This window comes from Pseudorasbora parva, chromosome 5 (genome assembly GCF_024679245.1).
Source record: "Pseudorasbora parva isolate DD20220531a chromosome 5, ASM2467924v1, whole genome shotgun sequence".
NCBI lineage: Eukaryota > Metazoa > Chordata > Actinopteri > Cypriniformes > Gobionidae > Pseudorasbora > Pseudorasbora parva.
This window is the reverse complement of record NC_090176.1, coordinates 3,090,295-3,117,256: the sequence shown is the minus strand read 5'-3', so window position 1 is coordinate 3,117,256 and position 26,962 is coordinate 3,090,295. Positions and strand designations below refer to the sequence as shown.

At 39.8% G+C, this 26,962-nt stretch overlaps 2 protein-coding genes across 2 annotated transcripts; both read left to right on the top strand.

Annotated features, from left to right (window-relative positions):
- The first annotated feature begins 2,620 nt into the window (after window positions 1-2,620).
- Window positions 2,621-11,302, top strand: LOC137074959 (E3 ubiquitin/ISG15 ligase TRIM25-like). The gene is made up of 5 exons (XM_067443065.1): window positions 2,621-3,256; window positions 8,813-8,908; window positions 8,994-9,227; window positions 10,593-10,752; window positions 10,906-11,302. Exons 1-5 carry the CDS (start codon window positions 2,681-2,683, stop codon window positions 11,031-11,033), a joined length of 1,194 nt encoding a protein of 397 aa, XP_067299166.1. The 5' UTR covers window positions 2,621-2,680; the 3' UTR covers window positions 11,034-11,302.
- On the top strand, window positions 11,166-11,883 carry LOC137075802 (tripartite motif-containing protein 16-like protein; the record flags this gene model as incomplete). The annotated part of the gene is made up of 1 exon (XM_067444756.1): window positions 11,166-11,883. A coding segment is annotated over one exon (534 nt), but the record flags the coding sequence as incomplete, so codon positions are not given.
- Between the last annotated feature and the right edge of the window lie 15,079 nt (window positions 11,884-26,962).

The following is a 26,962-nucleotide window of genomic DNA, read 5'->3' as shown; positions in this document are numbered from 1 at the left end:
TGTACTGTTCTGTGGTGACTGTTGCCCATCATTTATGGTGGAATTGTGACTTTGTCTTTTATTCATTTGTTTGTGAGACTTATTTTGTTTATGATTTTTATTTTTATTTTTTCAGGAGCTGGTGTCCCACGGGTGAATGATCTTTGTGGTGGTGCAGCTGCAACCTTTGCCGTGTGACACTTCTGAAGTGTACGAGTGTGTGATTCTGAGTTGACGTGGTGTGGAAGTGTTTTTTTTATTTTTTTTATTATTATTTATTACTAGTGTGTCAATGACTCCAGTGGGTAACCCCAGCCCTGGGTAACACTTTATAATAATGTTCAGTTGTAAGTCATTTATAAGTGGTTAGTTAATCATGAACTAATCATTTACAAAACATTCATTAATGATTATCAAGTGATATGCTAACATTTTATAAATGTTTTGTAAATTCCGTTACAAGTCAATTACAAGTGATTAGTAAATAATTAACTAATGATTTATAAAACATGACTGTGTTCATTAATGATTAATGAGTGATTTGTTAATTACTTTACATATATTAAGTAGATTAAGTTATAAGTCATTTACAGTTTAATAGTTAATAATGAACTAATGATTTACAGCTTTGACAGCATTGGCTGTCGTGTGTCTCGTGACCAATTGCGTCATTACGTCAGCTTTGATTGTAAAATGCCATTGGCTCTCGTGTGTCATGTGACCGATTGCGTCCTGCTAAAGAGTCAGGACAGGAGTATTATTTGAATGATAAATAGGAGAAATATGCGTTCATAAAGGGATCATCATTTCAATGATTAAAACATTAAGATCAACTCTGTTCTTCACATAAAGATATCGTATGACTTCAGAAAACGTTGAATACAACATGAGCTAATACTTTTATACTGTTTTTGGTCAGTTTTTGCAATAAAAAGTAGCCTATTTATATTTATAATATCATGTCTACTTTTACAAATGCAAAGAATTAAATGTGTATTGATCTGATGCATTGGGATATGCATCAATATATTATAAAGGCTACTCATCATTTACTAATGGTTTGATCATCATTTGTTCATGATTAACAATTTATTGAGATAATAGTATATTGACATTTCGTTGATTAATAATATATTAACTAGTAACTTAACCATTTACTAAGGATCTGTTTGATTATTTTATGAAATGGTTTTTTTTCAAAGATAGGCCTAACATATGACAGATTTGTAAATCGTTACCATATTAATCATTTATGAATGTATAATTATGATTGGTAAATTATTAGTTTATCATTATCTAATAACTTGTAAATAATGTATAACTGAATCTACAAAACACAAAAAAGTAACATTTATGAAATGCATTGTCATGTTTTGTAAATCATTAGTTCATTATTAACTAATCATTTGTAAATCACATATACCTGAATCTACTAAATATAAGTAAAATAATTAACAAATCACTCATTAATCATTTATGAACCAGTAGTCATGTTTCATAAATCATTAGTTAATTATTTACTAATCACTTGTAAATGACTTGTAACGGAATTTACAAAACATTTATAAAATGTTAGCATATCACTTGATAATCATTAATGAATGTTTTGTAAATGATTAGTTCATCATTAAATAACCACTTATAAATGACTTACAACTGAACGTTATTATAAAGTGTTACCCAGCCCTGTAATTAATTATATTCCATTTTGTTTTGTTTATTTGAAAATTGTGTAACTGGGTTTTGTTTAACGTTTCTTTTCTTTCTTGTCCGTTTGTGTTAATTTGTTGTATTGTCACCAGAGAGAGCGCTGTTATGAATGGCACATGTCAGAGCTGATTTTAAGTGATTTGTTTATCTTGAATTCAATTTGTGAATTAAACTTTTGTATTTTTATATGATGCCCACATTTCTTTATAAGAGAGTCGACCCTGTGTGACCTAATAACAAATTGTGGGGTTTAACTCTATTTCCTGGGTGAAACCCTCCCAGGTGGCGCCATTGCATTTTCTACAAGTAGTTAAACTTGAGCTTGTGTGTGTTAAGCTGTACTGTTCCCCGTCTCCCGCTACACAGTGATAAGCAATATCATCCAACTGTGGCCACAAATGGGTGTTATCGTGCTGGTAGGGGTTTCCGCTTTCGCAGACTGGAACGCCCCAGTCTTCTTCTTCTTCGCCTCTTCTGCTTAACTGATAGCTGTCAATACCCGGATAAATAAGTTCAACATTCGCTAGTTAGTTTTTCTCAAACAGAAACTTCAAAATAAGATCTAGCATCTTGCAACATGACATCATTACTTTGCGTAAACATACATGCCACTTTCTAAAGCCAAGTGGTGTGTTATCTGTACGCATTTTGAGCTATCCACGTGTATGTCTAAGCCGTGTGATTCCACGTGAATCTCTACGCCTAAACGAACCATCATCCCCCGCATGTGATTCTGCTGTAACTGAACACCTCAATTATATAATAAATGTTTTTGCATTTGCTGTGGTATAAATTCTGAACTCAGCAGGTATGAGGTTATGCAAGTCTATCAAAGAACGTTATGTCCCTTGATAGACTTGCAGATAAACCGGTTTTGCACACGTCATTCAAGCACAAAAGCAGGAATCAGAAATCGTATGACTTCAGGAAAAGAGATACTTAAGTGTAGTCGAGCTGGTGTGTGTTTGTGTCTCTGTATTCATTCAGTAAAATGGCAGAAGCGAGGACTTCATTGGACCAGGATGAGTTGATGTGTTCAGTGTGTCTGGATCTCCTGAAGGATCCAGTGACCATCCCGTGTGGACACAGTTACTGTAAGATCTGTATTACAGGCTCCTGGGATCAGGAGGATCAGAAGAGAGTCTACAGCTGCCCTCAGTGCAGACAGACCTTCAGGCCAAGACCTGCTTTAGCTAAAAACACCATGATAGCTGAACTGGTGGAGAAACTGAAGAAGACTAAACTTCCTGCTGACTGTTATGCTGGAGCTGGAGATGTGCAGTGTGACGTCTGTACTGGAAGAAAACACAAATCCGTAAAGTCCTGTCTGGTGTGTCTGGAGTCTTACTGTCAAACTCATTTTGACCTTCATGAGGACTGTCACTCCCGTAAGCCACATAAAGTGACTGATGTCACTGGACGACTGCAGGAGATGATCTGCCAAACACATGATAAACTCCTGGGGGTTTTCTGCCGCACTGACCTGAAGTTTATATGTGTGCTGTGTACGATGGATGAACATAAAGACCACAACACTGTATCAGCCGCAGCACAGACAGAGAAAAAGGTAAAAATCACACACTGATCAAATAATGCTGACACTATTTATACTTGCACCATAAGATCAGGAAACATTATTCACACTGCAGATGTCAGCAGAAGTGAACAGCAGCTGTAAGTGGACTTTCACCAATCTGTGCTACACTGAATATAATGGGAAATATGGAGACAATGCACTTTAAACATAGGGTAGAAGACAAAGACCTCTTATAAATATTATGAGTACATTATAAAGTGCTTTACTTTAAAAAAAATAAGTTGTTTGTGTCATTTTAAGCAGTAAAAGAATTGTAAGGTGTAGTTATAGGTGTAATAGATATTGTGCAGATCTGAAGAAAAGATATGAAACTATGGGATATATAATATATTATAACTTAAGTGGATAAAATTATCTTCATGTTATAACCACAAAGGTAGGTATTACTACTGTTAAGATTTAGCATCAGATGACAGAACACATTATAAGGTTGTTTATAAGGCGTTATGCATGTATTATAATGCACTAAGAATATCCTTATAATGGATTAACAATATAGGCTTTGTAAGGCTGGAAAACTAGCTGATGCCGAAATGTCTAATCGCTCTGAGAAAACAAAGGGAATTAGCATCTGAACTCATTCATACAGTTAGCGTCTCTGTCCGAGATGACCTCACACTGAATGAACCATCTACAAATGACACTAATCTACATGCCTTTCCTTTCACATGAAACTTCCCCCAAACTCCTGCTCCCCCTCATATTGAGACCACCTGAAATGCACCAGAAATCTTTGTTACAATGCCAATCCTCACGATACAGTATTATATGTGTTTGATATCATTTGAAATGTCTCAGTGCGACTGGTACAAATATCTCTACTCCACAGAAGTAAACTAGAACATCATAAATGTTTTAAGAGTTTAAAGATATTGCCTTGGTGTATGGTGGGTGTGGCTTTCAGCCATTTGGCCTCTCTTCCATACAAGTCTATAGGACTTTATTAATGCAAATTCCTATCGTGAACTCATATTTACATATGAAAGAGTTTCAAATGTTTCTGGGTATGCATCTGGTTCTGGGTATTTAAGGAAATGTTGCAAAGAGCTCAGGGCTCGATTCTGTAGTCAGGTCAGCCCGTAATGCTGGATGTCTCAAGATAGCCAGCATTATGTAATTTTCAGAAGTCAGGTATACATTTCATTCTTTACTTCAGAGTATTTGATGTTATATTGATTGGGCTACCATTGACTTGATTATGTATTTGGCATTATACATTTACCTGACTGTTAATAAATTGTTACACTTTGGTTGATTCTGACTTGCTCTGGAATTATTCAGGCTACGAACGGGCATAATTTCAACAAAGGGTTAAACGGAATAATTAAATGTGTACTTAAACTATTAAATATAAATGACCAAATAACCAATTGGCATTCTAACCTAAATTCTAAATTATGATTAAATGGACTCAGATAACGAGGAATTGGAATAAAAAGCTGAAAAAGCTTTCCCGGCTGAAAAGACGAACGCGCAGTGACCTTCACCCGCCGATCGTTAGCCTCCATTGGGACGATTTTGGCAGCCTTACAGCTTCATGGAGTTTCCTTTCGTTTAGTCACTCTGAGTAACGTCAGTGACTGACAACTGGGGGTTGCGCCTAGAAGCCAATCATCTTTGAGATCAGGATTTGCATGCGTAACACTGCCCCACGGTGTAGGTGTATGCTGGCAGTTGTATTATGTTTCTGCTTCAGAGCCAATAGCATCTCTTCACTTCCTCAAGCCTGAATTCTGAAGTTCTCTCTTCAGTCTTTGAGACGAGTGGTTCTCCAGGGTGTTGGTGTGACGCCGTATTAAAGCGATCTCACATTGCCTGCCTGCTGATCTGTGCAGTGATCTTCAACAGCTGTGTGGGTTTTCCCTGGGTGCCACTCTGCAGAGCTTTCCTTTCACAAAAAGAGCTTGTACGTGGCACATCTTTTTCAAGATGATTTGTCCGTGCACTTCCGGGTGCGATCGATCTCCGTTGCTGTCTTTTGCACATTCACTGCTCGACGTGTTTGGGCGTCAGCATGTCCGGGCAGTGTTTGTGGATGTGCCATGTTCACACTGCGGTAACATGATCATCACAATGTTGCGGTCGAGACTCAGTGACCTCTGTAAAGGAGAGAGAGTCCCCTCTGCCACACCCCAACGTATCATCTCTGAGAGGGTGGGACTTTGGCTGGTGGCCAGGGTGACCTGAGGGCAGTGCTGTGTTTTAAAAAAAACCCAACGATCATTCCTCAGGCCACACTCCCCCTCTCGCACACCGCTACCAGCGAGTGCTTGGGCTGAAGTGGCAGGATGGCCTGTTGATGCCACGTTCATTTCGTTCACACTCCAGATAGCAACGAGATGTCGTTTGCTGCGTGTCAAGGTGGGCTAGAGTCCTTTGGAGATGATGATTCAGCTATGCTCGCCTTCGGGTGTGTTAACACTGATCGGATTTGACCTAGAGTTGACAGCCATGTTATCTCGGGCTGGTGTGTAAATTCCGCCTTGTCAAGAGTGCTCACGGTTGGGCGGTTGGTTTTTCGGGGCGGCACCTGACAGCTGTTGGGCCCCGCCCCCAATGCCTCTCCGTTCTGAGATACATGAGGAGCTCACGTGGTCCTGGAGGTCCTTGTGTCTTCCCGTGACTGTTCAGTGGCATTCTCCACCTTCTGGGGCCGTATAAATGTACACTGGGGTCCCTACCCATGGTTGAACAGAGCGTTGCACAATATGGTGTCCATAGAGTGCTTTGACATCACGTGGCGAGGCTATCCTAAGCGCCCTCCCAAAGCCTGTGGGCTTGTCTACTTCGGTGGCGAAGTCCTGCAGAGCTACGGGGTAAGCCACTGCCTCTTTGCGCATGCACGAGGGTAGAGTAGGGGTGTCCCCTACTAAGGATTTACACATTCGAATCAGAATTTTCGAATCTCTCTATGGTCGACCGACAGTCGAATCATCTAATGTGTGTGTAAACCATAGACCGGAAAAAAATTAACGGTATAAACGGGTTGGGAAGGAGGCTAAGACTATTTTTATTTTACTTTAGACACGGCACACAGCCACCACTTTTAATAAAGTGATCAAAACTAGGCTACACTACACATTTGTAAATTAACCGTTCTCTCATAACATTTAAAAGCTGCAATCGAAACAGAACATCACACAAATATATAAAAGAACATTTTGATAAATAAACCTAAAAAAATACCTGTCTAGAGACGAAAAGAACACTTTAAGTGCGTTTAAATGCACATTCTTAAGCCGATTGTGCCAAAAGGGGGTCGCACACCGGACTGAAGCTCAGCGCCGTGTCTCAGGTATCTCACACCAGGCAGACGAGAACATTATATACGCGCAAGCTCAATTTTGAATCGACTTCTGACAGAAGAGCTGCACGATGAGTGTATCTTGTAGCACAGGGTGAAATCAGTATGTACATTCACGATTTGAGGGAAATATACATTTAATCGTCGCCGACAGGTGTCAAATGCCGCGATCGGTGTATATGTGTTCGAATTTAAAAGGCGCGGTGCGTCCGGTACGAAACTCAGTGCCCTTAAAGGACACGTCTTCATAACACTAATATTGAGCACCCCCATATTGCCAAAATGGTATGATCCTCGTTTCATAACACCCGTGAAGATTCGACCATGAGATCAGTGGTCGAATCCGGTCCTGCATATCGATGCATCAAATCTTCGACTATTAGGGGTCACCCCTAGGGTAGAGTCGATCCAGTGTTCTTCAATGAGCTGCGGGCCGCCCCCAACCCCACCCTCAAGGCAGTGAAGGTGACCACACGCTCCCTGGGTCAGGTGATGTCCAAAACTGTGGTCCGGGAAAGACACCTGGCCTTACCTGGTTGATATGGGGAGGCTGAGTGAGCCCGCCTCCTCAGCTCGCCCATATCTCAGGCTGGCCTCTTCGGCGGCACAGTCGAGGACTGCACCTAACAGTTCTCGGCCGCCCAGAAGCAGAATGAGGCTGTTAACACAACCTGCCCCGGTGGCCAGCTGCTGCACCGAGCCACCGGCTTAGTCACGAGCAGGCTGAGGGTGTCTGTGGTCCGAATGACCCCATTGGGCCAGTTCCTGGGAGCCTGGCTACAGCTTCCGGGACTGTCTCGCTGGGTCGCAAAGACCATCAGTCTTGGCTACGCGATTCAGATTGCCAGGCTCCTCCCTGCTTCCACCCTACTGCGAAGGATGCGATCAAGCCTGTCCCTCCAGTCGAAATGAAGTCCAGCTTCTACAGCCCCTTCATTGTACCCAAGAAAACCGGGGGGTTAAAAACAATCCTGGCTCTGCACGTCCTGAACCAATCCCTTCACGGGCTTCCGTTCAGGATGTTGACAGCGAAACGCATTTTCAAATGCGTTCGTCCACTTCCTGGAGAATGAAGACCCCATCCCCAGATGGTCCAGCTGATCTGGGAACAGTTCGGCAATGCATAGGTAGATCTGTTTGCCTCCCACAAATCTTTCCATTGAAGCCTGTTCTATTCCCTGACCAGGGGCACGCTTGGCACAGATGCACTGGTGTACAGTGGGCTGCGGGGCCTACGCAAGTAAGCATTCCCCCAGTGAGCCTTCTTGCACAGGTTCTGTGCAAGATCAGGGAGGACAAGGAGCAGGTCATGTTGGTTGCCCTGTATTAGCATGGTCGGACCTGTTTCTCGGAACTCCTACTCCTTGTGACAGCCCCTCCCTGACTGATTCCTCTGAGTAAGGACCTTCTCTCTCAGAGACGAAGCACCCTTTGGCACCCGCATCCCGATCTCTGGAACCTCCATGTGTGGCTCCTGGATGGGACGCTACCTCCGGTGGTGGCTACCATATCTTCCGCTAGAGCAGAGTCTACACGACACGCCTATGCGTTGAAGTGGAACCTTTGTCACCTGGGTGTTCTTCTCGCCAAGAAGACCCCTGGAAATGCCTGATCGGGTCTGTGCTCTCATTCCTCCAGGAAGGGTTGGATCGAAGGATGTCTCCTTCCACCCTCAAGGTTTATGTGGCTGCGGTATCTGCCTACTACGACCTCTTGAAGAACAATACGATATGTCAAAATCCATATCGTGTTTAAAAAATATCTTGATATATTTTAAATATTGAGATATCGCCCACCCCTGTTGAATGAAAGAAAACGTCTCGGTGACGTATGTGGATGGAACGGAGATGTAACGTCCCTCTGCCAAATCTGCTGTACCGTGGAAACGGCCAGGAGTTCAGTCCTTGCTCCTCAGCAGGTAAACATAATGTGACATTGCCAGTATACTTCCTTATATACCCACACGGTGGGGCGGGGTTATGCATGCAAATTCCACATGACCGTGGCATTGGCACTGATATTGGGCATTTTCTAACATCTCGAAGAAGATTGGCTTCTAAGGTGAAACCCCCATTCGTCAGACACTGACGTTACGTCTTCGTTCCGTCCTGAGGGAACGAGGGTTACATACGTAACCAAGAAGTTTTTTTCCCCCAAAACCTCCCATGATGCTCTAGAGCAGCAGTATAAAGTGACATCTCTGTCATTGGTTTCTGCTGCAGATGCGGCTGAAGGAGACGCAGAGGTCGTTCCAGCAGAGAATCCAGCAGAGAGAGAAAGATCTTCAGCAGCTGAGAGAGGCTATGAAGGCTTATAAGGTGAGTCTGGAGAAGAAGAGAAGTTTGAGAAGTCTCAGTCAGGAATCACTGACCCACTGTGTGATTGTGATGTGTGTCCTAACAGCGCTCTGCACAGACAGCAGTGGAGGACAGTGAGAGAATCTTCACTGAGCTCATCCACTCCATTGAGAGAAGCCGTTCTGAGGCCACACAGCGGATCAGAGATCAGGAAAAGACTGCAGTGAGTCAAGCTGAAGGACGACTGGAGCGACTGGAGCAGGAGATCAATGATCTGAGGAGGAGAGACGCTGAGCTGGAGCAGCTTTCACACACACAGGATCACGTCAATTTCCTGCAGGTAACAGATCTAGAAGAACAAGAGACTCACAGAGGAACATTTCATGAGAGCAAAATGAGCCGTTGATCTGTGTGTTGGGTTATTATATAATTGTCAGACAGATCTGATCATCTTCTGTTGAAAGAGACAAGATTACATATGCATTTCAGCTCTGGAAATCTCTTAACCCGTTAACTGTTTCCCCCTTATTGAGAATAGATGTGAAAATGCAGTTTCCAAACTTAAATGGCTGTAATTCACATCATAAAATGAAAGTAGAGAAAAAGTTATTGGAGTTTAATTTGTACTAATAGTATGTACTAATTTTATTTTATATAAAATATATATTTTATAAAATAGTTTTTACTTTATAAATAAAAATACTCAAATTGTTAAGCCATATAAGTCCCAAATTTAAAGTTGGTATAACACAAATTGAGGTTCCCATGAGATTTTGTTTAGGCAAAAATAGCCTTTTTTTGTTATACAAAAATAGCCACCGAAAAGAAGGGGTTAAGAAAACCTGTTTGGGGCTCTTTCTTCTGTAAGATGTATGTATGTGTATTTTGCCATCAAACTGTTCAAAACTTTATTCACATTTTTTACTTAACTTTTTTTTTTTTTTTTTTTTTACCAGATTTTTCCTTCTAATTTCTTACTGCATGGTAAAATCAGTGAACGTGTCTTGAAAGTCCTTTGAGATGAGGCCATTTCTGAACATTTTGGGCCAACTTCCCAAAACTTACACACTCAAAATTTAAATAGCAACATTTCTAAGCATTGATATGGTACTTTTTTATTAATTATATGAATACATTTTTTCTCAATATTGAAACGATTCCCCACCGATGTACATTATTTATTTTTATCACACATATTGGTTGCAGGAACAACATTAGTGTTTGGTGGTTCAGCGTAGTTAGTTAGCAATGAAAGTTTTACAGATTGCAGTGCACAGGATCCAAATTTAAGATCATTTATAGGAAATTGATTGTCCGATTTACTTTCTATTGAGACTTCTTGTTGAGCATTTCTCATCAATCGCTGCCCGATTACTAATAAAAAACCTCACTCTGTGCTTTTAAATAATGATAATCTCTAGACATGCAATGTATTCAACAAACAATAAATGCACAATGCTTAGAATAAAATTAGTTATTAAAATGTTATATTTCCTTTAATAAAACAACAATATTGTTTCTTATTTTTTCAATAAAACTTAGTCCTTTATTAAAAGTTAAATATGAGAAGAATGAAGCTGATGATGTGAAAGTGCTGGATTGAGGAGAGTCACTAAAGATCATCAAGAGCTGCTCAAATCTGACAGTAGTGCAGGTTATTGGCTGAAGTGTGGAGGTGATGAGCTTTGATTTCTGTCTTCTGTAGAGTTTCCAGTCTCTCTCAGCTCCTCCTGAATCTACAGACGTCAATGACAATCCCTTCAGTTCGCTCTCCTCTTTTGATGGCGTGAGAGAATCTGTCCGTCAGCTGAGAGACAAACTGGAGGATTTCTGCAAAGAGGAGCTGAAGAAGATCTCTAACAGAGGTAAAGTCCTGGAGATTCATCTGCTCTCAGAAATTCTCCTCCATCATCTCATATCATGTAGAAGATCATATTAGAAATGTCTTAGGAACGGATGCAGGGATCATTTTCTCTTGGCATGATAATCACACTCTTCCTGTCTGTTGATTTCCACAGTCATTGTACCCAGGACCAGGAACCACTTCCTACAATGTAAGTTACTGAGAAAACAAGCAGAAAACTCACTGAGTGTGTTCATGTTCTTCCTGGAGAAGGAGAAAGAAAACATGACAGAAGAGTTTTAGAGTTGATCATGTCAATGATGATTTGCACAGGATCTGGGAAACTGTACTGAGACACTGATGATATATTGAACATGAAGAGTTCAGCTCCATTAAAAGATCAGACAGATTCATAATTCCTGATTCTTATGTGTTTTATCTCCACCAGATTCTCGTCCGCTGACTCTGGATCGGAACACAGTGAATAAACACCTCCATCTGTCTGAGAGGAAAAGAGAGATTACTAACACAGTCACAGTCCAGTCATATCCTGATCATCCAGACAGATTTGATGAGTGGTGGCAGGTGTTGTGTAGAGAGAGTGTGTGTGGACGCTGTTACTGGGAGATTGAGTGGAGTGGGAAAGGTGTGTGTATATCAGTGTCATATAAGAGCATCAGCAGGAAGGGATCAGGTAAAGAGTGTGTGTTTGGAGGTAATGATCAGTCCTGGACTTTGTTCTGCTCTTCCTCCAGTTACTCATTCACACACAATACCATAGAGACTAAATTCTGTGTAAAGCCCATCAGCCATAGAATAGGAGTGTTTGTGGATCACAGTGCTGGAACTCTGTCCTTCTACAGCGTCTCTGACACAATGAGCCTCATACACACAGTCCAGACCACATTCACACACACACTCTATCCTGGGTTTACTATTTATAATAAATCATCAGTGAAACTGTGTTGATCAAGCAGAATAGACTGTAGAGAGATTACCCATAATGCTTTGAGCCGCATGATAAATCATAAATGCTGAGATGTTATAAAGTCTTTCTCTTCATTACATTAATAATATAGCTGAGCTTCTGTTTTTATTCTGTGTATATGCGCATATGTATATATGAGAGAATGTGTGTCTATTTCTTTGCTCTTTTGTTCATGATATGCAAAATAAAATTGTATATAAAAGGAAACTCCCTGTTTCCACACATCAGTTTCTCTTGAAAATGAAAGTACAATGAGTAGAAATCACTCACACAATGTCGGGACTGTCTGAGGTTGAATTCTTAAATAAAAGACTCTAAAACTGTTTACAAAAATAACTTATTTTTTGTCAATACATTCAGATAGATAGTTTAAAAGGAAAGCTGTTTTCACACTATTATTAGTTGTGTAAATATAAATTGTGTTGCTTCTATATCGTCGCTGCCCAATGAAACTCACGTATGTCCAAAACGGTTACTTTTCAGGAAGTGAAAAAAAAACACCGTATTTCAAAAGCAGTTGAATGTAGCGTTGCCATACTTGGTACGGGATCTTTACATGTAACCATATTCTTGCCAGTGTAATGATATAATCCACATTTGACCAAAATTGAGTTTAAATGGACATACGTGCATATTTTACAGTAACGGTGGTCGATAAGCGTTCTTCCGATCATTAATTAGAATGGCCAAGAAAATCATTTAAGCCTAAAGTAGCCTACCTACCCTCATTGGCAGGTGTCTGAGAACCGTCACTTTCAAGTGAATCTAAGAATGACAGAGAGAAAAACTAGTTAACATTTCAGTAGGGCTCCGATCACGATCAAATCCACTTCATTTTTAGCATTTATTTGCGCATCTTCTAAGTTAACAACGGCTCGGTGTAGTAACAGCTGCTCTATGTGAAATCACGCACCTGAGGGAATTTACCGCTGATTAGAGAACCGGCTTCACTGATGAGATGTGCATTAACCACCGGCCGATCGCGATCGGAGCAGCCCTACATTTCAGTAATGAATACAAATTAGACTTAATTGTTTGGCTGACTCAATTCTATTTTCCTACAAACCTTCCTCCTCATTGTTGACCCTCGCAATCGCCTCAATAACAGCCCTATCATAGTTATTCGGCTGTCCATTGCTGAGCTTCGATGAAACTTCAGGAGACCGGCGAGATGCTTCCACGGGGTGGGAGATACGCGGCGTGATTGACAACTTTGACACCAAATGGATATACGTGAAAATCAGATGACATGATTTCACAACTTTTCATTGGTCATTTAGATATGTGAAGCACTGTATACGGAAATTAACCTGGACATTCAATCCGTCGAAAAATCTAAAAATCGGCAAAATAGACATACGTGGTTTTCATTGGACAGCGACGATATGCAATATTTCTTAATACATTTATGTATTGTGTCTGAGAAGAAAAGCCAGATAGTATTTTCTTAGTAGTGTGACAATTCACCAGTGTGAGTGCCCGTGATCACCACCAGAGGGCACTCCACCCCGGACTGTCACTCCATCACAAACTACATTACCCATAATCCTTTCCCCGGACTCATTAGCACTCAATGTTTACACCTGTCTCATCACCTCATTACCTCTGCCTATATAAGCCTGGTTATCTCTGTCATTCAGGGCGAAGTCTTGTTTAGTGTCAACTGCATTTCTGAGCGTTTCTATTGTTTCATGTGTCTTGGTTCTTTGGATTTCTTGCCTGTCTCGGATTACCCTTTTGCCTCTGTCTCTTATTTTGAGTGTGCCTGTTTGAACTGCATACCTGTGTATTACCTTTTGTAGTGATGGCCAAAGGAAGCATTATTGCTTTCTGATACAATTGTGTTGAAAATGGTTCATCGACGCTTCATTCAGATAGAAACTGCAGCACCATCTCCTGGTGAAGTAAATGTAATGCAACAAAGCTGACAACCATAAAATGCAAGTAGGCTTATGTTCACGCCCCCTTTAATTACGTGATTACCGAGGCGATCAAAGCTGAAACAGTGTTAGTGCTGTGAAACTAATTTATGTAGGTGAATTTTACAGAGACTCTGAATTTCATGTGGTCACCTTGATAATAAAACATTAAGCATGATGTGTGTGTGTGTTTAATTATTTCTTTAGACAAGGACAGAACAGAGTAGCTTTAAAAAGTTGGAAACCATCACAGAAAATCTAATGGTTTCTATTAAAATAGCAATAGTTGGCTTTTACCATTTAAACCACTAGAGATTTTTTGTAGTATTTGTATGTCAGTATTATGTGTGAAAGCACATAAGAAATACAGCTGGCAGGTTTCAAACCTGTCAACACTGGATTGGGCTGTCAAAGCAGTCAGGTGGTTCACTACAGGAGTGAAGCGGTGTGTTTGCTTCAGAAGGCATTTTCACGTGACTAGAGACGTAATGATACAAGCTCCGAAGCAGTGGTTCATTGCAAGAACCGTTCGAGTTTGAAGCAAGCTTTGGAGCATCGGTGTCAGACGTAACATCATTAACCTTTTGTCTGTTTTATGGACTACGACTTTGGATTACCCTTTAATAAATACTGCGTTTGGATCTTCAACCTTCTGTCTCAGAGCAGTTCGTAACAGAAGACTTCGCCAATATGGATCCAGCAGAAGAAATCCTATTCCTTCGTCAAGTTACCTGTACCATTGAAAAATACACAGATCACTTCTGTGCTCTGGCTAATCATGTCAAGTGGGAAGATACTGTTTTGAAGGACTTTTATTCTCATGGATTGAACGAACCTATATGGTCATTCATGCTACAAGGTCAAAATGACTTTACTTTAGAACAATTTATGGACTATGCACTATTATTGTCTGGTTCCTCTTACACTGTTGGGGAAGTAGAGGAGGATGCTTCCCCTAATGTTGGCCCAGCACAATGTTCACCATTTTCAGTGCTTATCAATGCTAATCCTGTTGTTTCTTCACCTTCCTGTCCTGTGGTTTTCCTACCTGAACCTGCTCACAAGATGGCTGCCATGCTGTTATCTTCAGGCAAGATGGCCGCCATGCCAGAACCTCAAAATGTCACGGATGCTATGCCAGAGTCTCCAGCTGCCATGGACACCATTCCAGAGTCTTCAGCCATCATGGACTTCAATGCAGAGTTCTGGGTTGTCATAAACGCCACACATGAAACCAGTAAGGTGGTCCCAATGCAAGTGAGACTGGCATCCAGCCTGGAGGACTCACCACTGATGTCGGTGCGTGCAAGGGGCATACCTAGATCAGCGCCATCCAACCCACAGGCCTCTGCGCTCTCAGACCTTCCAGAGCCTTGTGTCGTCTCAGCAGACCTTCCAGAGCCCTGTGTAGTCTCAGCAGACCATCCAGAGCCCTGTGTAGTCTCAGCAGACCTTCCAGAGCCTCATGTCGTCTCAGCAGACCTTCCAGAGCCTCATGTCGTCTCAGCAGACCTTCCGGAGCCTCGTGTCGTCTCAGCAGACCTTCCAGAGCCTCATGTCGTCTCAGCAGACCTTCCAGAGCCTCATGTCGTCTCAGCAGACCTTCCGGAGCCTCGTGTCGTCTCAGCAGACCTTCCAGAGCCTCGTGTCGTCTCAGCAGACCTTCCACAACCTCCAGCCACTGATCAGAGTCCGGAGAGGGCTCCGGCCTGTGCCCCGGGTCCGGAGAGGGCTCCGGCCCGTGCCCCGAGTCCGGAGAGGGCTCCGGCCCGTGCCTCGAGTCCGGAGAGGACTCCGCCTCCTGCCCCGAGTCCGGAGAGGACTCCGCCTCCTGCCCCGAATCTGGAGAGGGCTCCGGCCCGTGCCCCGAGTCCGGAGAGGACTCCGCCTCCTGCCCCGAGTCTGGAGAAGACTCCGCCTCCTACCCCGAGTCTAGAGAGGACTCCGCCTTGGGGGTCTTCAAGACCGTCTGCTCTACTGTGGTTGTCGTCTGCTCCACCGTGGGGGTCTTCAAGACCGCCGGCTCCACTCCGGTCGCCTGCGCCACCCTGTTCATCTGCCCAGTCTGCGCCACCCTGGTCATCTGCCTGGCCAGCTCCATTCTGACCTCCTGCTCTGGCAAACAATCGAGCTAAATGAAGAATTTCCAGCAGATGGCACCGCGAGCTTGTACAGCGCTAGCAGAATACAGACTATTTATGCATGTATTAGAAAATGTAATATTCTGAGGTCCATTTGTAGTAATTGTTTAAGGCAATTTGACGATTGCAGTCATCATACAGTAGCCAGCACTTACCCCCTTTCATAAAGCGCGCGTGCCACTTACTCTCACACTGGTATGGTTAATTTGGACAGGACTGATTATTCGTCTTAGCCAGTCACGTTGACAGGAAAATAAATAAATATAATGTAGCGACAGCAGGTTTAGGGAAAATAGCGCAGTAAATGTACCGATACAGCACTTAAAATGTACTCAAGTAAAAGTAAAAGTACACTGTTTTAAACTACTTTAAAAAGTACATTCCTGAGAAAAACTACTCAATTACAGTAACGAGAGTATTTGTAATTCGTTACTTTACACCACTGATTATTGTATGTATAGGCTAGTATCTTTAACTCACCTTTTAAGACAATGATCATGTGCGTTTAGCGCCATCACTCGACAATCACATCTTTTTTCGTGACTTTTCCTATGAAAAATTATTGGCAATAGATACAGAAACATGATAGTCACAAAAGTCATTGCTAAATAGGACTAATTTGGACGGCCACGCTAAAAGTGTACGGTTTTAATAAGAGGATTTTAGGACTTTGTGTCAGGGGGAATTTTAAAAACTGTTTTGATGTGAAGTAAATTGAGTCGAGGAGTCGATTCCATAGAATCCCACAGTGGGAGTCGGGAATCGGAGTCGACTCCATAAAAACCTGGAATCGAACACTCCTATGAATGGGGCAGTTTGCACCTCTAAACAATAGAGGCAATAAACTGAATGAGAGCTCAGAACACATGGCAATAAACGTCAGTTGATATATTAGAGATATCTAAAAATAAAATCACATGAAACGATCTTGTAAAACATTTAATAAAATTCAGAGTTTTAGACGTATCATCTTCATATCTGAAATATAACATTGTCAGACTTGTGGCTTTAGCTGTAGTGCATTTCTAGATTTCTCCAAGGCCAACTCCAATTTTATTTTCATAAAGATATTTCATACAAATACATTTCTAATTACTTTACAAAACTTTGAAGCTTATTATAGCTATTTTTGATTATAAAAAATATTATCATTTTGACTTTACAGTAAACTGCCAGGTGTCTGCTTTCAGATGAGTCCATAATAATGCTTTTAGTGCAAAGGATTCACAAACTGTATTTTTTTTAGTCTGAGAATTCATTTCTTAGGATTTTTTAAGTTGGGATTCAGCTTAAAATGGTGTAAAAACGAAAGAAAGACGAGAGTCGGCTGTTTTTGAATATACTATTGTAAGTTTCTAATTTAAAATGTTTGTGATTTAAGGCTATAACCTATCTTTAAATGTTTTGCCACTTGTGTGAGCTAAATCTAAAGTATATAAATATGAATAAATGATTTTAATAAAATGTTGTTTGAATGTAGGCTAGTAGGCTACGTAACCTGACTTCTATTAAAGAGTAATTGGAATTCTGACGAGGCATGTTCAGTAAAAACTTTTGGATTTTAAATAAAAAATAATGAATCAATGCTGTGTTTGTGGTATGCAACAGCGGATCAGTTGCGGACTGCAAACGCAGCATATGTGAAAGCACTACAGGGTGTGGGGCTCCTGCAACGCACACGCAACGCAACACACACCGCACACGCAATGCAACGCAACACGCACCGCACACGCACTGCAGAGGGAGTATGTGTGAAACGGGCGTCAGAAGGTCTAGCCGAGAAAAGGCTGCTCTTGGCGGATTAACGAGCGCTGAGCACCCGCTGACCGAGCTCAGAACACGGCAGATAAAATTGCAAAATATGCGCTCTCTTTATAAATAAACCACATATTTAATCATTAAACAATTACATTCTTGCCTGAAAAAGTTAAAACTAAATTTTTTAACACATTAACAGTATTTTTAAATTACGTGGGGTTTCTCATCCGGGATGTCTCATCTCGATGTGTCCTCGATAAAAGGGGGGGATCAAGGACAATCCAGGGATTTTAACCGTAGCCTACTAGGCTAGTTGTGAACTTTGAATTGGAACGGTACTTGGGCAGTGACTGATGGGGTTTTACAAGTCCGCGAGAACACAAGTACAGAGTACACATATTGAGAAACGGCCTGAGAAGCCAGGCTAGATACAGGCAGAGGTAATGCGGTAAATAAGACACAGCTGTAAACAATCATAGATGATTAGAACAGGCAGAGATGGATAATAAAGCCCTTAATAAAGTGGCAATGGTCTATGGTGGTGAGCCCTCTGGTGGCAATCAGAAAATCTTTGTGCTGTCAGTTTTAGGGATTCAGAGCTCTGGGAAATCCACCATGCTGAACGCCATGTTTGGACTCCAGTTTGCCATCAGTGCTGGCAGATGCACCAGAGGAGCTTTCATGCAGCTGGTCAAAGTGTCAGATTAAATGAAAACGCAGATGAACTTTGACTATATTCTGGTTGTTGATACTGAGGGGCTTCGTGACATAATTTTATAATGCTGTAAAACATAAACAACTTCTGTTCTGTTAGATGTCCTGCGATTTAACAACTTTTGAATATTGTAATAATTATAACTCTAGGTAATGGATATATACAGCTCTGGAAAAAATTAAGAGACCACGTAACATGGATTTCTCAATGTTAAGTGGTATATATATAGTCTTGTGTTTCTCAGACACAGTTACAACAGCCTAAGAAACGCTAGCACACGTACAGGGACCAAGAGCCCATGAACTATAAATTCAAATGAACTATAAATCACCAACATCTAAACCTCTGTTAATTCTCAGTAAGAGCTTCTGTAGACATCTGACAGAAATAGTCAAAGTGTCTCTTATATCTGTGATTAAGGGCAGCACATTTTCTCAGTGGGAAACACTGGCTCCTCACAGCAAGAAGATCCTGGATTGAATCCTGAGTCAGAGAGTCTTTCCGGGTCTGCTTTCTCTCACGATCCAAAGATGTGTGAATTACAGATGATAAGTTGTCTAAAGTGTCTAAAGGTATGAGTGAAGTTTCTTTTATTTTCATGATTTTTGGACAAACACACACTGTCTAAGAGTTGCTTTGAAATTACAAATAGAAAATATGTCCACAATGAGCAGATTTGAACTAGTGTTTAAACTTGAGGTCCATGAGCGTCTATATCAGACATACAGATCACGTCCAAAACAGACATCATAAAAACTTTCATTCTGGCTCCTCAGTGGACGTCTTTTCAACGTCTACCTCTAGTGGCAACGACGTTAAAAAGATGTCTTTTGGACATAACTTTGCTTAGTGGGTGTTATGTAGCTTGATCCTAACTGAAGCTCTAATGCACCTGTTGGACCAGGAGCTTTTGCCTATTGTTACAATATTTCGCATAATGGGTTTTTAGTTTATTTTTTATTTTTAGAAAGACTAGATGATGTGAAGTACTAAATGAAATACTGCACTGTTAATGGGCCATTTAGGCAGGCATACATGTTATAATGGGTTTGAATAATGTCTGTTACAAAACAAAAGATTCATAACACAAGAATAATGAGGATTACGTCTCAGACATTCAAAAGTGTGAAACAATCGCTTAGTGAGCACATTGTAGCATTAATTGAGCTGTTCTCCTCACCAGACATCAGACAAAAGACCGCAAACGTGTCTTCAGGCCAACAAACTTATTTCATAAAAGACATCTAAAAAACAATCCAGACATGGTCTTAGAAAATGTGTAATAAAATTCATAATTTTGGACATAACAGCCTCAGGTTTTAGATAAAGCATGACCACACCTGTGCCTTCAATTTAGTTGTAGTTATACGTCGTTATACTACATTCACATAATATTTTTATACATGAAGAAAAATATTTAAAATATTAAATTGTTTTATTTTTATGTTTTAGCCTATATATCTATATTAATAACTGTCTGAGTAATTCTGAAGTATTCAGCTTTAAACTCTCAGGTATGGCTTTCTAAATATATATTGGTTATATGTATATTCAGAATACCGTACGAGCAGCTGTCTTTATACTATGAGCATGTCTAAATGCTTAATTTACCAGATCGGGAGATGACAGTGACATTATTAATAATAATTATTAATGCATGTATTATATGTATATTAATATTTGGCTACTAGTCAATATATATAGTAATTATATGAATATAATATATCAATATATTGTATTCATTAAAATTAATATAAAATAAATATAATAAATAATACGCACCAAAGGATGAACAATTTTTTCTCTTCAAACTTTTGGTCCAGTTTGGGTTTGCGACCTCTAACCCAAAATAAAACCAGCTCCAGAGCAGTGTAGTGTAAGTTACCATGGTGATAAACACCGCTAAAAACCAATCCACCTTCTTGAGCCCGAAAAACCAGAGTTTGCTCAAAATAATCTCAAATTTACCTGGGTAGCAAATGAAACCAGCTTTGTGCAACAGGCCACTGGTGTTATGGGAAGTGTACACTAAAAACATTTAATGTTAATTCATTTTCATATTAATTTCCAATATACCCTAATTGTTACAACATGTATTCCTATTTCACTTAGCCCATCGTCTGTGCCTTAATTTATTTTCATATTGATTAATAATACATTGTTAGCTAATCTGTGTGCTTTGTATATGTACATTTCTTCTGATAACAAATCACTTTAAATTGTAATTTAGACGCATGTATTTTCTGTGAAGCTGCTTTGAAACTATATGTATTGTGAAAAGCGCTATACAACTAAATGTGAATTAAATTGAAATTTGAATGTTCAAAATAAAATGATCACTATAATCCAGAAACCCTTGACTGTTTAAAATGTACAATGAAAGGCACACAAAGACTTTGACTGAAATAGCTTAACTGTCTATTTCAGTCAAAGTGTTTGTGCCTTGATATATTGCACTTTTTATTTTGAATTTCTTTCATCATGTCACCACTTTTGTGGTTGTATTTTGTGAATTCTTTCCCATTGGAAGTGCTTTATGAGTTTGCAAAAAAAGTATATTTGGTTTGCTGTGAATGATATGAATACCAGCATCATCCAAATAGCTCTACAGGTTTGAAATATATGAACACAAGTAATCTCTTGTGGCATTAGACCCAATGCTTGAATGAAGAGGATTCCATTCACAGGGCTCTTTTACTTCTTGAACATCAATATCATCACATTCCTCACCATTAACTTCACAAAAATATTGTAAAGCATGCAACAGGCTGCGATATTATTCTTATTGATGTTGTTGATTTGGCAATTATACCTCTTCATTTAACATCTCCACCTTCCCTTATGAAGGTCAAATGCCTTTTCCACACTCATCCATGATTTGCTGAGATGGCTGTTGAAGGTGATCTCTGTTGGGGTTGTTAGTTGGTTTTTCAGTAATGGAAAATTCTGTGAGATTAGGAAAAAGTGCATCACTCTGACTCCTCTCAAACAAAGAAGAATTAGCTTGCAAGACAACGGTGTAAAAACATTTCCGATTGTAGTAGTCTGTACAGCTGACTGGTGGAGCTAAAATCCCAACATGAGTCCTATCAATAGCTCCTCCAGATTGTGGGAACCCCTACCTGTCTCAGAAGCCCTGAATTATGATATTAAATTCCTGTACAGATGGTGTTCTAATGTAGAGAGAAAGCAAATTGTTCACAATTACACAGGCAACATGATTAGCAATAGTGACAGCAGTTGACTGACCTATCCTAAATAAATGGAAGATGGTTCTGAACTCCACATTTTTGGCCTCCAGAAGCATACTGCAACATGTGGATCCACAGCCATGGTTTCTGAATGTAGATTATGGGGGTAAATTGATACAAAAGCCATTAAAAATGGATAGACTAAAAGTCACAAATAGATATGTGACCAGCCAACAGAAAGTAGGGACACAAGTCAGTTCTGGGGCATTTTCAGTTATTCACAGATTCTGAATGTGTAGTCTCTAAGCTTTCCAACGATGTGTAACATATGGAAATATGATAATATTTGGAGAAGTTGTGGTCATTTGAATGTAGGCATTTAACAAAGTTCAAACTGTTATATGTGTGGTGCCTTACCAGGTGAGGGCGCTAATGGTGGAGGATATACCGTGTGAACGGTGACGAATAGGGGTGTAACGATTCGTTTTAACAACGATTCGATTCGGCTTAAATAAAACAGTCACACAGATTTAAATTTTGGGCAAAAAAGTTACTGAATCGATTTCAAGTCACTGAATCATTTTGGATCATATCGTTCTAAATGAACCAATATCGTCCTTAAATCGTATCTACAACCTCAAATCGCGATACGAATCGAATCATTGTTAAACGAATCGTTACACCCCTAGTGACGAATACAAAAAGTTGTTATTGACCCACATGGTGTTCGGTCCGACATATTACTCGTGCTGCGTCCCAATTCGCCTACTTCTACTACGTCCTAAAAGTATGTACTTGAGAAGAAAAATTATATACTTTTGAGTGTGACAAATAACCCAAAACGCCCAATGCGATTTTCTCCCTCGAGCAGCCGAATTCTCTATTGCATTTGTGCGTTTGGGGATGTTGGAGCGCCCCGCGGAAATATTTTTACCCTCGGAAACAACTTTAAAGTAGCCCAATTCGACGTGAAAACCGCTGACTTGGCAACACTGACGGCAGGCCGCATTTGAAGGCTCCTTCGAATTGGGGCAGCCTTCGTTGCGATGCAGCGACGCAAACGGCAACGCAATCAGCCTTCAAATGCGGCCTTTGAAGGACACAGCCTGAAGGTGGGAAAGATGGACAAACAAAAGGCTAATTCCTTTAATAGTATGTTGGTTTCTATCCTAGATTGCATACCACTGCTTCCTGCACTTGGTGGACATAGAGCCAGATCCCTGACTAACTCTTGAACAAGAGACCTTGCAGCTTAGCTTCTGTTTGTAACATCTTAATCGCTCACAAACCGTCACACGGAAAAAGGTTGAGGCCATCTAAAAATCGATCCTGAAAATAGCAATTACCAAAAATTGTGGCGTCACATACAATATGCATATATAATATTTGCAGTGTATAGTTGCTGGATCTCATGCTGTAGTTTATCAGGATTTCTGTAAGAAATAATGTTAAGTTAATAATACATAAGCTTTGCAATCAGAGATTAGACACTATAATTATATCACTAAATTATGTTTATCATTTTATCAGTAACCAACATCAAAATTTTCTTAACCCCTTAGTGGTCACCCCCATTTTTGGCATGGGAGTGCAAAATGACATCCAAATTAAAATTGTTGCTGCTAATGAGTCCTTCTGACTACAAACAAATCAAAGGTATCATTTGAAAGCTGACACTTGACAGTTTACTAGGAAAGACTCATAATTCCTCTAAAAAATACTAGTAGAGAGATAAATAAGCTTAAACACAATTTGAAAACACAAATTTTAAAATGTTAACTTTTTATTAAAAAGCAAAATACACAAGGCAGAAATATATACAGACCTGGAAACACATGCAAACTAAAGCCACATGTCTTGTAAATGTACATTTCAAATTTGAAGTTGATACAAGCAAAAATGACTTTTTAAGAAGCACTTAGTTCTGCGTATGTCTAGGCACCTTTCCAAAAAAGCCACTTGGAGACTCCAAAGGGACACTTGGCAACCACCTTTTACCAAGAGGTGTAACAATTTTGTTTGATCATTTCCACATATTTTCTCATTATTGAAATTGTGACAAAGCACAATTTATATATTTTCTCTGGTATATTTTTCATCCCTAAATGTTTATAAAAATGCATGCATGTGCAGTTTTTTAAAGAGTTCCAAAAGAACACCAAAGTGGCACTTGGTAATGTATAAGACGTTTACCAAAGTCTTTGTTTACTTTGATTCATTTAAAGGTTTAGAATAATGACATACATTATTTAGCAAATAAAACGTTTTATTTATATATTGCATATAGCTACAAACAACTGTTCCTGTTATTAGCATTCAACACACTGTGATAAAACTTCCCAAAAACAACCCCCACACAAATGTACTATTTACAAAGTATTGCACAGAGGAGTTTGGCAGTGCTTTTCAAGTCAGGAGAGCTTTACTGTCATTATGTTATCTGAGTTGACTGTCAAGTAATGTTTCAAATTATATTACAAGATGCCATTCATAACATTATATTCACATACATTTACTTTACATATTGAATCCAGTGGCACAAAAAGACAGAAAGGGACATTCAGGTCAGACAGAACAACTTGGAGACGGTGAAGGAGTTATTAGTGTATGCATTACCGTGGTAATCTGTGTATCGTGTACTTCTGGAGGCAGCTAAAGATGTTGCATCTAGGCAGGGATGTTTTGTCTGTTGTCCAGAGGCCTCTGGTACCCAGGCATCATCTGAAGTTCCATCACTGTTGAATCGCACAAAAAGGATTAAAAATACACCCAACACAACTGTTTATCTTACACATATAAAAAAATACAGCAATTTACTCCCATGCCCACTCTATTGTTGTCCTGGTGGCACATTTACACCAGCTTACAGATTTTCTATTCAAATTCAAAGATTCATTCACATACAGCAAGTTACCTTCATTCCCACTATATTGTTGCCCTGATAGCACATGATCCCCAACTTACATTTTTTTCTATTCAAATTCAAAGAATCGTTCACATACAGTGATCTACCTCCATACACACTCTATTGTTTCCCTTATCGAAACATTTGCATTACCAGCTAAAGACTCAGACTGCATTCAGACAACTTGCTTTACATTATCTGCTTACTCAAAACTAGACAAAAACAACTCAGTAAATGTAACGTTAGACACTTACCGATCTAAAACAGGGTCGAGACCTTCCTCTTCCTCTCCCTCACATATCCTCTTCTTCAAAGTCAACGCTGGATACAGCACTCTATTCTCAATATTCCACATTTTCTTCCACATTTGCTTCGCAGCAGTTTTTCCCAATGCAGCAGCAGGAGAAATAACTTCTGTCCTCAACATTGCAGGCGGATGTTTACTGAGAGAGTGCTAGTGAGCAGGTGTCAGGAAAACCTCTGTACGTCACGAGGGGTGTGTGCAAAATTTTCCAAAAATCAAATAATTACGCAAACAAAAATACCATGTAATGCACATGAGATTATGCTAATCCACACATGGGCGTATTCGTCATTGCAGAGTCTACTTGTTAGATGACAACACGAGACTTTCCCATTGGTGTTTTTTTTTTTACCAAACAGCTTTGCCTGTGCATAATCATGCGTCACCAGAATAGCCTGTCATCTTTCAATCTTTTCTAAAATTGCGTGGCTAGTTTTCATCAGATATCATCTGGGCTGATCTCATTCGATTCCAGAGACTCTACTAAATACATTGATGCGTCACATTTCATTGAATAATGCGCTAGATGCGGATAGTTCATCGAATAAACAGGACAGCCCCCTCATGATTAGCAGATTTCAGGATGTAAACAACAGAGGTTCTACAGCTTTTTTTTTTTTTTACCAGTTTGCTTGTTTTTGGACACATATTTACTCTGGACATCGTATACTGGACTCTTCCCATGGAAAAAAGGTCGATGTCACAATTATTCTGCCAAATATTACATTTCCACAGCACAAAAGGTAAGACCCCCCTCCCTTTGTTCTCGGATCAGATTGTTTACGTTCTACAGAATGACAAAAAAAACTGTTGCAAAGTTATCTCGTTTGTATAATGCTTATACAGAGATGAATCTGCAGTATCGTATCTTCCAAACAATGCACTGACTGACCTTATTACTTGACAAAATGATAACTTAGAATGGTAAACAAGCATTCAATGTAAACAATATCAATCGCGGGGCTGTATATGATCTTTGACAAGTAAGGAGTTAAAGCTGGTTCACACCAAGAAAAATAAATATTAAGATAACAATAAAGTTATAATTCTAAAAATAGAGATATTATATTGCTGGGATCACGTTCAGTGATTTTTCCAGCTGTTGAACAGTAAATTATTGTCATCCAATCAGAATCCATTCAAATTTAATGGCTTGCACATTTAAAACAGCAGATAACAGAGGAGAAATTAATCACAGAAGTCCAGAAAAATCCACCACTGTTTGACAAGTCAAACCTCTTTTTCAAGGATACTTTAAAGGAATATGAAAAACAATATGAAAAAATATATGAAAATATATAAAATATGAAAAACCCTGTGAATAAATAGCGAGAAGTATTGATGGGGATAAGATCATGATGCCAGGATACCAAACAGTATAACATAAAATTACATCAGATATTCAGGTCCATCTCACTACAGGGATTCTACAATCATTTTATGAAGCAACAAGAATAGTTTTTGTGTCCAAAACCCCCTCAAAAAACTAAATAACGACTTACATAGTGATGGCCGTTTTCAAAACACTACTTTGTGAAGCATTAAACCGTCATGAATCAGTTTATCGATTCATGATTCAATTCATGATGATTCGATACACTGATTCATAACACTCCGAGGCTTCAGGAAGCTGTTTTGAAATTGGCCATCACTATATATGTCGTTATTTGTATTTTTTTCATGATTCGGATCGTGTGTCAAACTGCTGAAATCACGTGACATTGGCGATCCAAATCATGAATCGATATGCTGATTCATAACCGTTTGAATCTTTGTTTGAGGATTGAAAACAAACACGGAAGAGAAGACAATGCTGAATAAAGTCAGTTTTTGTTATTTTGGGACCAAAATATATTCTAACTAATAAATATATTTCGAGATTCTAACTAACCCACTGATGTCACATATGGACTACTTTGATGATTTTTTTATTACATCTCTGTTCCTTCTAGAAAGGGACAGTATACTGTGCATACGTTTTCAATGGAGAGACAGAATCTATCAGACTAAAAATAAAATATCTTAAACTGTGATCTGAAGATAAACGGAGGTCTTACAGGTGTGGAGCGACATTAGGGTGAGCCATTAATGGCATACATTTCATTTTTGGGAGAACTAACCCTTTAAGCTTACGGTTCCTGTCAGTTCATGGTCTGCTGTTGTTTGTGTATTGTGCACACTGTTGCGTTTGATCCTGTTTTGCTCAAGTAAACATCTTCATTTAAACCACTGCATTCTAACAAAAGGACCGCTCCTTCAAAGACCACACAAGATTTATTTTTTTTTGATCTGGCCTACCTGACGCACTACC